The following is a 15,373-nucleotide window of genomic DNA, read 5'->3' as shown; positions in this document are numbered from 1 at the left end:
GGCCACGTAGTTTTACCCGGGCCCGCTCACCATCATGAAGGTCCTTAATGATTGTGAGCAGAGGGTCAGGTACTCCAAAAGCACGAAGAACAACCCAGAGCCCAGGCCTACTGATGGTATCATAGGCCTTGACCAGGTCAATAAAGCAGAGATGTAGGTCTTGTTGGAATTCCCTACACCTCTGCTGGAGCAGACGGACAGAAAATATGGCATCTGTGCAGGACCGCCCTTTCCTGAAACCGCATTGGGGCTCCGCAAGCCTCTCCTCAGCGTGCCTGGCAAGGCGATGTTGAATAATCCTCGCCAGGACCTTTCTCGGTACACTGAGGAGTGAGATGCCCCTGTTGTTGTTACAGTCTGTGCGGTCCCCCTTCTTAAAAAAGGGGACCACCAGGGCATCCTTCCAATCCTGCGGAACCCGTCCAGTGGTCCAGACTGTTGTTATGATGTCATATAGGGCAGTCTGTGCACAAACGCCACCCTCCCTCAGCATTTCGCTTGGGAGATCATCTCTGCCCGCTGCCTTTCCTGGTCTCAGACTCCGGATCGCCTTCAGTACCTCCTCAACAGATGGCACCTCAGCCAGCCACTCACAGGGGGTGACTTCTTCCAATATTTGAGGTACCGCAGCCTCAGCAGGGTCATCCTCACTTTGTGCCACGATGTTTTCCTGGCTGAGGGATTTTCCCTCCCCCAGGACCTCACAGAAATTCTCAGCAAATCTGCAAACCTGTTCCTGGGGGTCGGAGATTGGATCACCGTTTTTTCCCCTAATGATGGTAATAGGTGTGGTGCTGCAGGTTACTTTTTTGATGGAGTTAAATAGAGATTTGTGATCACGGGCCACTGAGGCAGACTCCATCTCCTCAGCAACCCGCGACCACCACCCATCCTTGCAGCGCCTCACGGCTCTCCGAACCTCCGAGCGAAGGCTGCGGTAAGCCTCCTCATTATCTGACGTGGGATTCTGTAGCCGATGACAGTGGGCCTGTCGCTTTTACTCAACCATCCTGAAACACCTCCTCTGTCAGCCAGGGTCTCTAGGGAGGTCTGAACCACGTACCCAAAGCAGCCATTGCAGCTGCATGAGTCACAGTCCTAAACCTCGCCCATTTACCCTCGACATCAGGAGGAGTGGGGGACGATGCCAACCCCAGCCGCAATCGATGATGAAATTCTCGCTTGCAACTTTCATCAGATATCTGAGACCAGGCCACTTTAGGTTGGAATGGGGTCCTGGGTGTACACCCACCACCGGAGTGGAAGAATGGCAGGCGCATCTTACAGATGACTAGTCGATGGTCAGAGGGCAGGTCAGCTCCACAGTAGGTCCTGGTGTCAAGGACATGGGCTCGCATCCGCTGGTCCGTCACTATGTAGTCCAGCAGATGTTTTTGCATGGACCCGGCATGCATCCATGATGTTGTGTGGATGCGCCGATGCCGGAACAGCGCGTTGGTAATTACAAGCCCATGGGCTGCACAGAAATCTAGCAGCCTCCTACCATTGTTATTGAGCTAATCTGGCCCATGCCCTCCGATCACTCCAGACCAGGTGCCAGCATCATGACCAACTCAGGCATTGAAGTCACCCAACATGATGACTCTATCCCGAGGTGCCACTTTAGCCAGCAGCTGTGACAGGAGGTCATAGAAGGCATCTGACTCATCGGCTTTGCCTGCATCCCTCCACGGATGTTCGTCTTCGGTGGGGGCACAAGTAACCACGACCACCATTCCTCGCCTCTGGTTGATGGGAAGGCGAGCCCAAAGTAGCCTGGGGCTTACAGCTTCCCACACCTCACCACCACACTCCCACGCCCCCTTCATTATTTTGTTCAAAAGAAGACCCACACCCTGTTGTTTGGCAGTCTGCTGCCCCGAGTAGAGGACTGTCCACCCCTCATGGTGGCAGGAGCCAGAACCAGTCCACCGGACCTCCTGAATGCCACAGAGATCCAGGCGGTACCGGTCCAGCTCCCGACAGAGGAGTGGCAGCCTCTCCTCCGCAGTGAGCGTTCGAACATTCCACGTGGCCACCCGTAGTGGCTTTTCGTTGTTTCTGGAGGAGCGCCGAGGGTAGAGATTCAATCTCCTGGCTCCGCCAATTGGGGTTTGGCCAGGAGACGTCATAGACGCCTGTCCGCCCGGGACCTCCGGCACAAGCTTATTAGTTACATATTTAAGTCGTGGTTTAGTGGTAATTAATTGAAGGTGGAGGGGTTACCAGCCCCTCGCACCCGTCCAGAGCCCCCGTTTAGCCACTGTGGTGGACACAGATGCCATGAGGGGAGGAGCCAATCGGAATTGGCCCTCCCCCCACAGCACTGTCCACGACAGAGTTGCCCGTCCGGCACCACAAGGAGGTAGGGGGTTGTTTTGTGGTGGTAGTTGTGGTAGTTGTGGTAGTAGTTGTGGTAGTTGTGGTGGTAATTGTGGTGGTATTTGTGGTGGTAGTTGTGATAGTAGTTGTGGTAGTTGTGGTGGTAATTGTGGAGGTAGTGGTGGTTGTGGTAGTAGTTGTGGTAGTTGTGGTGGTTGTGGTAGTAGTTGTGGTGGTAGTTGTGGTGGTAGTTGTGGTGGTAGTTGTGGTAGTAGTTGTGGTGGTAGTTGTGGTGGTAGTTGTAGTTGTGGTAGTAGTTGTGGTGGTATTTGTGGTGGTAGTTGTGGTAGTAGTGGTAGTTATGGTGGTAGTTGTGGTAGTAGTTGTGGTAGTAGTTGTGGTAGTTCTTGTAGTGTGGTGGTAGTTATGGTGGTAGTTGTTGTAGTGTGGTGGTAGTCGTGGTGGTAGTTGTGGTGGTAGTTGTGGTAGTTGTGGTAGTAGTTGTTGTGGTAGTAGTTGTAGTTGTGGTGGTAGTTGTAGTAGTTGTAGTTGTGATAGTAGTTGTGGTGGTAGTTGTGGTAGTAGTTGTGGTAGTTGTGGTGGTTGTTGTGGTGGTAGTTGTGGTGGTAGTTGTGGTGGTAGTTGTGGTGGTGGTTGTGATAGTAGTTGTGGTGGTAGTTGTGGTGGTAGTAGTTGTGATAGTTGTGGTGGTAGTAGTTGTGGTGGTAGTTGTGGTGGTAGTAGTTGTGGTAGTAGTTGTGGTAGTTGTGGTGGTAGTAGTTGTGATAGTTGTGGTGGTTGTGGTAGTAGTTGTGGTGGTAGTTGTGATGGTGGTGGTAGTAGTTGTGGTCGTAGTTGTGGTGGTAGTTGTGATGGTTGTTGTAGTTGTGGTGGTAGTTGTGGTGGTTGTGGTAGTAGTTGTAGTAGTTGTGGTAGTGGTGGTAGTTGTGATGGTAGTTGTGGTAGTTGTGGTAGTAATTGTAGTGGTAGTTGTGGTGGTAGTTGTGGTGGTGGTAGTTGTGGTAGCAGTTGTTGTGGTAGTAGTTGTGGTGGTAGTTGTGGTAGTAGTTGTGGTAGTTGTGGTAGTAGTTGTGGTAGTTGTGGTGGTAGTTGTGGTAGTTGTGGTGGTAGTTGTGGTGGTGGTTGTGGTAGTAGTTGTAGTAGTTTTGGTAGTGGTGGTAGTTGTGATGGTAGTTGTGGTAGTTGTGGTAGTAATTGTAGTGGTAGTTGTGGTGGTAGTTGTGGTAGTTGTGGTGGTAGTAGTTGTGGTGGTAGTAGTTGTGGTAGTAGTTGTGGTAGTTGTGGTGGTAGTTGTGGTAGTTGTGGTGGTAGTTGTGGTGGCAGTTGTGGTAGTAGCTGTGGTAGTTGTGGTAGTAGTTGTGGTGGTAGTTGTGGTGGTGGTAGTTGTGGTAGTAGTTGTTGTGGTAGTAGCTGTGGTGGTAGTGGTAGTTGTAGTGGTAGTTGTGGTAGTAGCTGTGGTGGTAGTTGTTGTGGTGGTAGTTGTGGTGGTAGTTGTGGTAGTTGTGGTGGTAGTTGTGGTAGTTGTGGTGGTAGTTGTGGTAGTAGCTGTGGTAGTTGTGGTAGTAGTTGTGGTGGTAGTTGTGGTGGTGGTAGTTGTGGTAGTAGTTGTTGTGGTAGTAGCTGTGGTGGTAGTGGTAGTTGTAGTGGTAGTTGTGGTAGTAGCTGTGGTGGTAGTTGTTGTGGTGGTAGTTGTGGTAGTAGTTGTTGTGGTAGTAGCTGTGGTGGTAGCAGTTGTGGTAGTTGTGGTAGTTGTAGTGGTAGTTGTGGTAGTAGTTGTGGTGGTAGTAGCTGTGGTAGTTGTGGTAGTAGCTGTGGTAGTAGTTGTGGTACCTGTGTGCCAGACGTACTGCACCCAGACGTAGGTGCTTGCGGCAAAGAAGAGCCACTGGACGGGGATGAAGAGGAGGCAGATCATGTCGGAGGTGAACGCCACGCACACAAAGAACACGGAAAACGCCTGCAGGGAGACAACAACAACAACCAGGTCAACAACAACAACAACAACCAGGTCAACAACAACAACAACCAGGTCAACAACAACAACAACCAGCAAGTCAACAACAACAACCAGCAGGTCAACAACAACAACGACCAGCAGGTCAACAACAACAACGACCAGCAGGTCAACAACAACAACGACCAGCAGGTCAACAACAACAACAACAACCAGCAGGTCAACAACAACAACAACAACAACTACCAGGTCAACAACAACAACAACCAGGTCAACAACAACAACAACCAGGTCAACAACAACAACAACAACCAGGTCAACAACAACAACGACCAGCAGGTCAACAACAACAACAACAACCAGGTCAACAACAACAACAACCAGGTCAACAACAACAACAACAACAACCAGGTCAACAACAACAACAACAACCAGGTCAACAACAACAACGACCAGCAGGTCAACAACAACAACCAGGTCAACAACAACAACCAGGTCAACAACAACAACAACAACCAGGTCAACAACAACAACAACCAGGTCAACAACAACAACAACTACCAGGTCAACAACAACAACAACAACAACCAGGTCAACAACAACAACGACCAGCAGGTCAACAACAACAACAACAACCAGGTCAACAACAACAACCAGGTCAACAACAACAACAACAACCAGGTCAACAACAACAACAACCAGGTCAACAACAACAACAACTACCAGGTCAACAACAACAACAACAACTACCAGGTCAACAACGACAACAACGACCAGCAGGTCAACAACAACAACAACAACCAGGTCAACAACAACAACCAGGTCAACAACAACTACCATGTGTCACCCCCCCACGTGTACCCCCACCACATGTACCACCACGTGTACCACCACGTGTACCACCACGTGTACCACCCCCACCACATGTACCACCACCACCACGTGTACCACCACCACGTGTACCACCACCACCACGTGTACCACCACGTGTACCACCACCACATGTACCACCACCACCACCACGTGTACCACCACCACGTGTACCACCACCACGTGTACCACCACGTACCACCACCACGTGTACCCCCCCCCCCCACCCCACGTACCAGTCCCTGGTACTTGAACGAGTCGTAGACGCTGCGGATGAGCAGCCAGAATGGCCACAGGAACTCGAAGCGGAAGTCGAGGATGAAATCAGCGACGATGACGAACCCCCACACGACGAGGAACCTCACGTACAGGAAGGCGCTGCGGGGACACCGGCCGCAATCAGCGATCAGCGATGATCGCGGCAAAATCACGATCGGAAATCAAGGACACAATCGCGGCAGTCGCCATCGTCATTGTAATCACAGCAATCGCTATCATGATCACGATCGCAGCAACCGCTGTCATTATCACAATCACAGAAATCGGTATCATGATTACAATCACGGACACAATCGCGGGAATCGTCATTGTAATCACAGCAATCGCTATCATGATCACAATCACAGCAATTGCTATCATGATCACAATCACAGCAATCGCTATCATCATCACAATCGCAGCAATCGCTATCATGATCACAATCGCAGCAATCGCTGTCATGATCACAATCACAGCAATCGCTATCATGATCACAGCAATCACTATCATGATCACAATCGCAGCAATCGTTATCATGATTACAATCACGGACACAATCACCATCGTCATTGTAATCACAGCAATCGCTATCATGATCACAAACACAGCAATCACTATCATGATCACATTCGCAGCAACCGCTGTCATTATCACAATCACAGAAATCGATATCATGATCACGATCACAGCAATCGCTATCATGATCACAACCACAACAATCGCTATCATGACCACAATCGCAGCAATCGTTATCATGATTACAATCACGGACACAATCGCGGGAATCGTCATTGTAATCACAGCAATCGCTATCATGATCACAATCACAGCAATCGCTATCATGATCGCAATCACAGCAATCGCTACCATGATCACAATGGCAGCAATCGCTATCATGATCACAATCACAGCAATTGCTGTCATGATCACAATCACAGCAATCAATATCATGACCACAATCACAGCAGTCGCTATCATGATCACAATCTCAGTGATCGCTATCATGATCACAATCACAGCACTCACTATCATGATCACAATCACAGCAAACGCTATCATGATCACGATCGCAGCAATCACTATCATGATTACAATCGTGATCACAATCGCAGATGCTACAGGACTGGACGTACAGAATCACCACAGTGATACTATAAGACCCCACAGTGATACTATAAGACACACAGTGATACTATAAGACTCACAGTGATACTATAAGACCCCACAGTGATACTATAAGACCCCGCAGTGATACTATAAGACCCACAGTGATACTATGAGACCCAACAGTGATACTATAAGACCCACAGTGATACTATAAGACCCCACAGTGATACTATAAGACCCACAGTGATACTATAAGACCCCACAGTGATACTATAAGACACACAGTGATACTATAAGACTCACAGTGATACTATAAGACCCCGCAGTGATACTATAAGACCCACAGTGATACTATGAGACCCAACAGTAATACTATAAGACCCACAGTGATAATATAAGACCCCACAGTGATACTATAAGACCCACAGTGATACTATAAGACCCCACAATGATACAACAAGACCCCACAGTGATACTATAAGACACACAGTGACACTATAAGACCCCACAGTGATACTATAAGACCCCACAGTGATACTATAAGACCCCACGGTGATACTATAAGACACCACAGTGATACTATGAGACCCACAGTGATACTATAAGACCCACAGTGATACTATAAGACCCCACAGTGATACTATAAGACCCACAGTGATACTATAAGACCCCACAGTGATACTATAAGACGCACAGTGATACTATAAGACCCCACAGTGATACTATGAGACCTACAGTGATACTATGAGACCCCACAGTGATACTATAAGACCCACAGTGATACTATAAGACCCCAAAGTGATACTACAGGACCCACAGCGATACTGTAACACCCACAGTGATACTATAAGACCCCACAGTGATACTATAAGACCCACAGTGATACTATAAGACCCCACAGTGATACTATAAGACCCCACAGTGATACTATAATACCCACAGTGATACTATAAGACCCACAGTGATACTATAAGACCCACAGTGATACTATAAGACCCCACAGTGATACTATGAGACCTACAGTGATACTATGAGACCCCACAGTGACACTATAAGACCCACAGTGATACTATAAGACCCCAAAGTGATACTACAGGACCCACAGCGATACTGTAACACCCACAGTGATACTATAAGACCCCACAGTGATACTATAAGACCCACAGTGATACTATAAGACCCCTCAGTGATACTATAAGACCCCACAGTGATACTATAATACCCACAATGATACTATAAGACCCACAGTGATACTATAAGACCCACAGTGATACTATAAGACCCCACAGTGATACTATAAGACCCACAGTGATACTATAAGACCCACAGTGATACTATAAGACCTCACAGTGATACTATAAGACCCCACAGTGATACTATAAGACCCGACAGTGATACTATAAGACTCCACAGTGATACTATAAGACCCCAAAGTGATACTATAAGAAAACACAGTGAAACTATAAGACCCCACAGTGATACTATAAGACCCCACAGTGATACTATAAGACCCCACAGTGATACTATAAGACCCACAGTGATACTACAAGACCCCACAGTGACACTACAAGACCCCACAGTGATACTATAAGACCCCACAGTGATACTATAACACCTCACAGTGATACTACAAGACCCACAGTGATACTATAATGCCTCACAGTGATACTATGAGACCCCACAGTGATACTATAAAAACCCACAGTGATACTATAAGACCCACAGTGATACTACAAGACCCCACAGTGATACTTTAAGACCCACAGTGATACTATAAGACCCCACAGTGATATTATAAAAACCCAGTGATACTATAAGACCCACAGTGATACTATAAGACGCACAGTGACACTATAAGACACCATAGTGATACTATAAGACCCCACAGTGATACTACAAGACCCCACAGCGATACTATAAAAACCCACAGTGATACTATAAGACCCCACAGTGATACTATAACACCTCACAGTGATACTACAAGACCCCACAGTGATACTACAAGACCCCACAGTGATACTATAAGACCCACAGTGATACTACAAGACCCCACAGTGATACTATAAGACCCACAGTGATACTACAAGACCCCACAGTGATACTATAACACCTCACAGTGATACTACAAGACCCCACAGTGATACTATAAAAACCCACAGTGATACTATAAGACCCCACAGTGATACTATAAGACCCCACAGTGATACTACAAGACCCCACAGTGATACTACAAGACCCCACAGTGATACTATAAGACCCCACAGTGATACTATAAGACCCACAGTGATACTACAAGACCCCACAGTGACACTACAAGACCCCACAGTGATACTATAAGACCCCACAGTGATACTATAACACCTCACAGTGATACTACAAGACCCACAGTGATACTATAACGCCTCACAGTGATACTATGAGACCCCACAGTGATACTATAAAAACCCACAGTGATACTATAAGACCCACAGTGATACTACAAGACCCCACAGTGATACTTTGAGACCCATAGTGATACTATAAGACCCCACAGTGATATTATAAAAACCCACAGTGATACTATAAGACCCACAGTGATACTATAAGACCCACAGTGACACTATAAGACACCATAGTGATACTATAAGACCCCACAGTGATACTACAAGACCCCACAGCGATACTATAAAAACCCACAGTGATACTATAAGACCCCACAGTGATACTATAACACCTCACAGTGATACTACAAGACCCCACAGTGATACTACAAGACCCCACAGTGATACTATAAGACCCACAGTGATACTACAAGACCCCACAGTGATACGATAAGACCCACAGTGATACTACAAGACCCCACAGTGATACTATAACACCTCACAGTGATACTACAAGACACCACAGTGATACTATAAAAACCCACAGTGATACTATAAGACCCCACAGTGATACTATAAGACCCCACAGTGATACTATAACACCTCACAGTGATACTACAAGACCCCACAGTGATACTATAAAAACCCACAGTGATACTACAAGACCCCACAGTGATACTACAAGACCCCACAGTGATACTACAAGACCCCACAGTGATACTACAATACCCCACAGTGAAACTATAAGACCCACAGTGATACTACAAGACCCCACAGTGACACTACAAGACCCCACAGTGATACTATAAGACCCACAGTGATACTATAAGACCCCACAGTGATACTATAAGACCCCACAGTGATACTACAAGACCCCACAGTGATACTATAAGACCCCACAGTGATACTACAAGACCCCACAGTGATACTACAAGACCCCACAGTGATACTATAAGACCCCACAGTAATACTATAAGACCCCACAGTGATACTACAAGACCCCACAGTGATACTACAAGACCCCACAGTGATACCATAAGACCCACAGTGATACTACAAGACCCCACAGTGATACTATAAGACCCACAGTGATACTATAACACCTCACAGTGATACTAAAATACCCCACAGTGATACTACAAGACCCCACAGTGATACTATAAGACCCCACAGTGATACTATAAGACCCACAGTGATACTATGAGACCCCACAGTGATACTATAAGACCCACAGTGATACTATAAGACCCCAAAGTGATACTACAGGACCCACAGCGATACTGTAACACCCACAGTGATACTATAAGACCCCACAGTGATACTATAAGACCCACAGTGATACTATAAGACCCCACAGTGATACTATAAGACCCCACAGTGATACTATAATACCCACAGTGATACTATAAGACCCACAGTGATACTATAAAACCCACAGTGATACTATAAGACCCCACAGTGATACTATAAGACCCACAGTGATACTATGAGACCCCACAGTGATACTATAAGACCCACAATGATACTATAAGACCCCAAAGTGATACTACAGGACCCACAGCGATACTGTAATACCCACAGTGATACTATAAGACCCCACAGTGATACTATAAGACCCACAGTGATACTATAAGACCCCACCGTGATACTATAAGACCCCACAGTGATACTATAATACCCACAGTGATACTATAAGACCCACAGTGATACTATAAGACCCACAGTGATACTATAAGACCCCACAGTGATACTATAAGACCCCACAGTGATACTATAAGACCCACAGTGACACTATAAGACCCACAGTGATACTATAAGACCCCAAAGTGATACTATAGGACCCACAACGATACTGTAACACCCACAGTGATACTATAAGACCCCACAGTGATACTATAAGACCCACAGTGATACTACAAGACCCCACAGTGACACTATAAGACCCCACAGTGATACTATAATACCCACAATGATACTATAAGACCCACAGTGATACTATAAGACCCACAGTGATACTATAAGACCCCACAGTGATACTATAAGACCCACAGTGATACTATAAGACCCACAGTGATACTATAAGACCCCACAGTGATACTACAAGACCCCACAGTGATACTATAAGACCCCACAGTGATACTATAACACCTCACAGTGATACTATGAGACCCCACAGTGATACTATAAGACCCACAGTGATACTACAAGACCCCACAGTGATACTACAAGACCCCACAGTGATACTATAAGACCCCACAGTGATACTATAACACCCCACAGTGATACTACAAGACCCACAGTGATACTATAACACCTGACAGTGATACTACAAGACCCCACAGTGATACTACAAGACCCCACAGTGATACTATAAGACCCCACAGTGATACTATAAGACCCACAGTGACACTACAAGACCCCACAGTGATACTATAAGACCCACAGTGACACTACAAGACCCCACAGTGACACTATAAGACCCCACAGTGATACTATAAGAACCCACAGTGATACTATAAGACCCACAGTGATACTACAAGACCCAACAGTGACACTACAAGACCCCACAGTGATACTACAAGACCCCACAATGATACTACAAGACCCCACAATGATACTATAAGACCCCACAATGATACTATAAGACCCACAGTGATACTATAAGACCCACAGTGATACTACAAGACCCAACAGTGACACTACAAGACCCCACAGTGATACTACAAGACCCCACAGTGATACTACAAGACCCCACAATGATACTATAAGACCCCACAGTGATACTACAAGACCCCACAGTGATACTATAACACCTCACAGTGATACTACAAGACCCACAGTGATACTATAACGCCTCACAGTGATACTATAAGACCCCACAGTGATACTATAAAAATCCAGTGATACTATAAGACCCACAGTGATTTCTACAAGACCCATCAGTGATACTACAAGACCCCACAGTGATACTATAAGACCCCACAGTGATACTATAACACCTCACAGTGATACTATAACACCTCACAGTGATACTACAAGACCCCACAGTGATACTATAACACCTCACAGTGATACTACAAGACCCCACAGTGATACGACAAGACCCCACAGTGATACTATAAGACCCACAGTGATACTATAAGACCCACAGTGATACTATAAGACCACACAGTGATACTATAAGACCCCACAGTAATACTATAAGACCCCACAGTGATACTATAAGACCCCACAGTGATACTACAAGACCCCACAGTGATACTATAACACCTCACAGTGATACTACAAGACCCCACAGTGATACTATAAGACCCCACATTGATACTACAAGACCCCACAGTGATACTACAAGACCCCACAGTGATACTACAAGACCCCACAGTGATACTACAAGACCCCACAGAAATACTATAAGACCCCACAGTGATACTACAAGACCCCACAGTGATACTACAAGACTCCACAGTGATACTATAAGACCCACAGTGATACTATAAGACCCCACAGTGATATTATAAAAAACCCACAGTGATACTATAAGACCCACAGTGATAGTATAAGACCCACAGTGATACTATAAGATACCATAGTGATACTATAAGACCCCACAGTGATACTACATGACCCCACAGTGATACTATAAAAACCCACAGTCATACTATAAGACCCACAGTGATACTACAAGACCCCACAGTGATACCATAAGACCCCACAGTGATACTACAAGACCCCACAGTAATACTATAAAAACCCACAGTGATACTATAAGACCCCACAGTGACACTACAAGACCCCACAGTGACACTATAAAAACCCACAGTGATACTATAAGACCCACAGTGATATTATAAGACCCACAGTGACACTATAAGACACCATAGTGATACTATAAGACCCCACAGTGATACTACAAGACCCCACAGTGATACTATAAAAACCCACAGTGATACTATAAGACCCACAGTGATACTATAAGACCCCACAGTGATACTATAAGACCCCACAGTGATACTATAAGACCCACAGTGATACTATAAGACCCCACAGTGATACTATAAGACCCCACAGTGACACTACAAGACCCCACAGTGATACTATAAGACCCCACAGTGACACTATAAGACCCCACAGTGACACTATAAGACCCCACAGTGATACTACAAGACCCCACAGTGACACTATAAAAACCCACAGTGATACTATAAGACCCCACAGTGATATTATAAAAACCCACAGTGATACTATAAGACCCACAGTGATACTATAAGACCCACAGTGACACTATAAGACACCATAGTGATACTATAAGACCCCACAGTGATACTACAAGACCCCACAGTGATACTATAAAAACCCACAGTGATACTATAAGACCCACAGTGATACTATAAGACCCCACAGTGATACTATAAGACCCCACAGTGATACTATAAGACCCCACAGTGATACTACAAGACCCCACAGTGATACTATAAGACCCCACAGTGACACTATAAGACCCCACAGTGATACTAAAAGACCCCACAGTGATAATATAACACCTGACAGTGATACTACAAGACCCCACAGTGATACTATAAGACCCCACAGTGATACTACAAGACCCCACAGTGATACTATAAGACCCCACAGTGACACTATAAGACCCCACAGTGACACTATAAGACCCCACAGTGATACTACAAGACCCCACAGTGATACTACAAGACCCCACAGTGATACTACAAGACCCCACAGTGATACTATAAGACCCCACAGTGATACTACAAGACCCCACAGTGATACTACAAGATCCCACAGTGATACTATAAGACCCACAGTGATACTATAACACCTCACAGTGATACTACAAGACCCCACAGTGATACTATAACACCTCACAGTGATACTACAAGACCCCACAGTGATACTATAAGACCCACAGTGATACTATAAGACCCCTCAGTGATACTATAAGACCCCACAGTGATACTATAATACCCACAATGATACTATAAGACCCACAGTGATACTATAAGACCCACAGTGATACTATAAGACCCCACAGTGATACTATAAGACCCACAGTGATACTATAAGACCCACAGTGATACTATAAGACCTCACAGTGATACTATAAGACCCCACAGTGATACTATAAGACCCGACAGTGATACTATAAGACTCCACAGTGATACTATAAGACCCCAAAGTGATACTATAAGAAAACACAGTGAAACTATAAGACCCCACAGTGATACTATAAGACCCCACAGTGATACTATAAGACCCCACAGTGATACTATAAGACCCACAGTGATACTACAAGACCCCACAGTGACACTACAAGACCCCACAGTGATACTATAAGACCCCACAGTGATACTATAACACCTCACAGTGATACTACAAGACCCACAGTGATACTATAATGCCTCACAGTGATACTATGAGACCCCACAGTGATACTATAAAAACCCACAGTGATACTATAAGACCCACAGTGATACTACAAGACCCCACAGTGATACTTTAAGACCCACAGTGATACTATAAGACCCCACAGTGATATTATAAAAACCCAGTGATACTATAAGACCCACAGTGATACTATAAGACGCACAGTGACACTATAAGACACCATAGTGATACTATAAGACCCCACAGTGATACTACAAGACCCCACAGCGATACTATAAAAACCCACAGTGATACTATAAGACCCCACAGTGATACTATAACACCTCACAGTGATACTACAAGACCCCACAGTGATACTACAAGACCCCACAGTGATACTATAAGACCCACAGTGATACTACAAGACCCCACAGTGATACTATAAGACCCACAGTGATACTACAAGACCCCACAGTGATACTATAACACCTCACAGTGATACTACAAGACCCCACAGTGATACTATAAAAACCCACAGTGATACTATAAGACCCCACAGTGATACTATAAGACCCCACAGTGATACTACAAGACCCCACAGTGATACTACAAGACCCCACAGTGATACTATAAGACCCCACAGTGATACTATAAGACCCACAGTGATACTACAAGACCCCACAGTGACACTACAAGACCCCACAGTGATACTATAAGACCCCACAGTGATACTATAACACCTCACAGTGATACTACAAGACCCACAGTGATACTATAACGCCTCACAGTGATACTATGAGACCCCACAGTGATACTATAAAAACCCACAGTGATACTATAAGACCCACAGTGATACTACAAGACCCCACAGTGATACTTTGAGACCCATAGTGATACTATAAGACCCCACAGTGATATTATAAAAACCCACAGTGATACTATAAGACCCACAGTGATACTATAAGACCCACAGTGACACTATAAGACACCATAGTGATACTATAAGACCCCACAGTGATACTACAAGACCCCACAGCGATACTATAAAAACCCACAGTGATACTATAAGACCCCACAGTGATACTATAACACCTCACAGTGA

General features: G+C 45.5%; 1 protein-coding gene across 3 annotated transcripts in view; it reads right to left on the bottom strand.

Moving 5' to 3' along the window:
* The window catches only part of MACO1 (macoilin 1), a 114,852-nt gene that overhangs the window by 50,072 nt on the left and 49,407 nt on the right, over window positions 1–15,373 (bottom strand). For 2 of the 3 annotated variants that reach the window (XM_076055815.1, XM_076055816.1), the window contains exons 2-3: window positions 5,404–5,545; window positions 4,174–4,300 (exon numbers count right to left, since the gene is read on the bottom strand). In XM_076055815.1, the coding sequence (XP_075911930.1) occupies window positions 4,174–4,300; window positions 5,404–5,545 (269 nt within the window). Of the gene's footprint in view, window positions 1–4,173; window positions 4,302–5,403; window positions 5,546–15,373 lie in introns of those variants that run through there. The other variant, XM_076055817.1, reaches the window with a different exon arrangement.

This window comes from Petromyzon marinus, chromosome 73 (genome assembly GCF_048934315.1).
Source record: "Petromyzon marinus isolate PM22_M1 ecotype Great Lakes invasive population chromosome 73, UKy_Petmar_22M1.pri1.0, whole genome shotgun sequence".
Taxonomy (NCBI): domain Eukaryota; kingdom Metazoa; phylum Chordata; class Hyperoartia; order Petromyzontiformes; family Petromyzontidae; genus Petromyzon; species Petromyzon marinus.
This window is presented reverse-complemented; position numbering and strand designations above follow the sequence as displayed.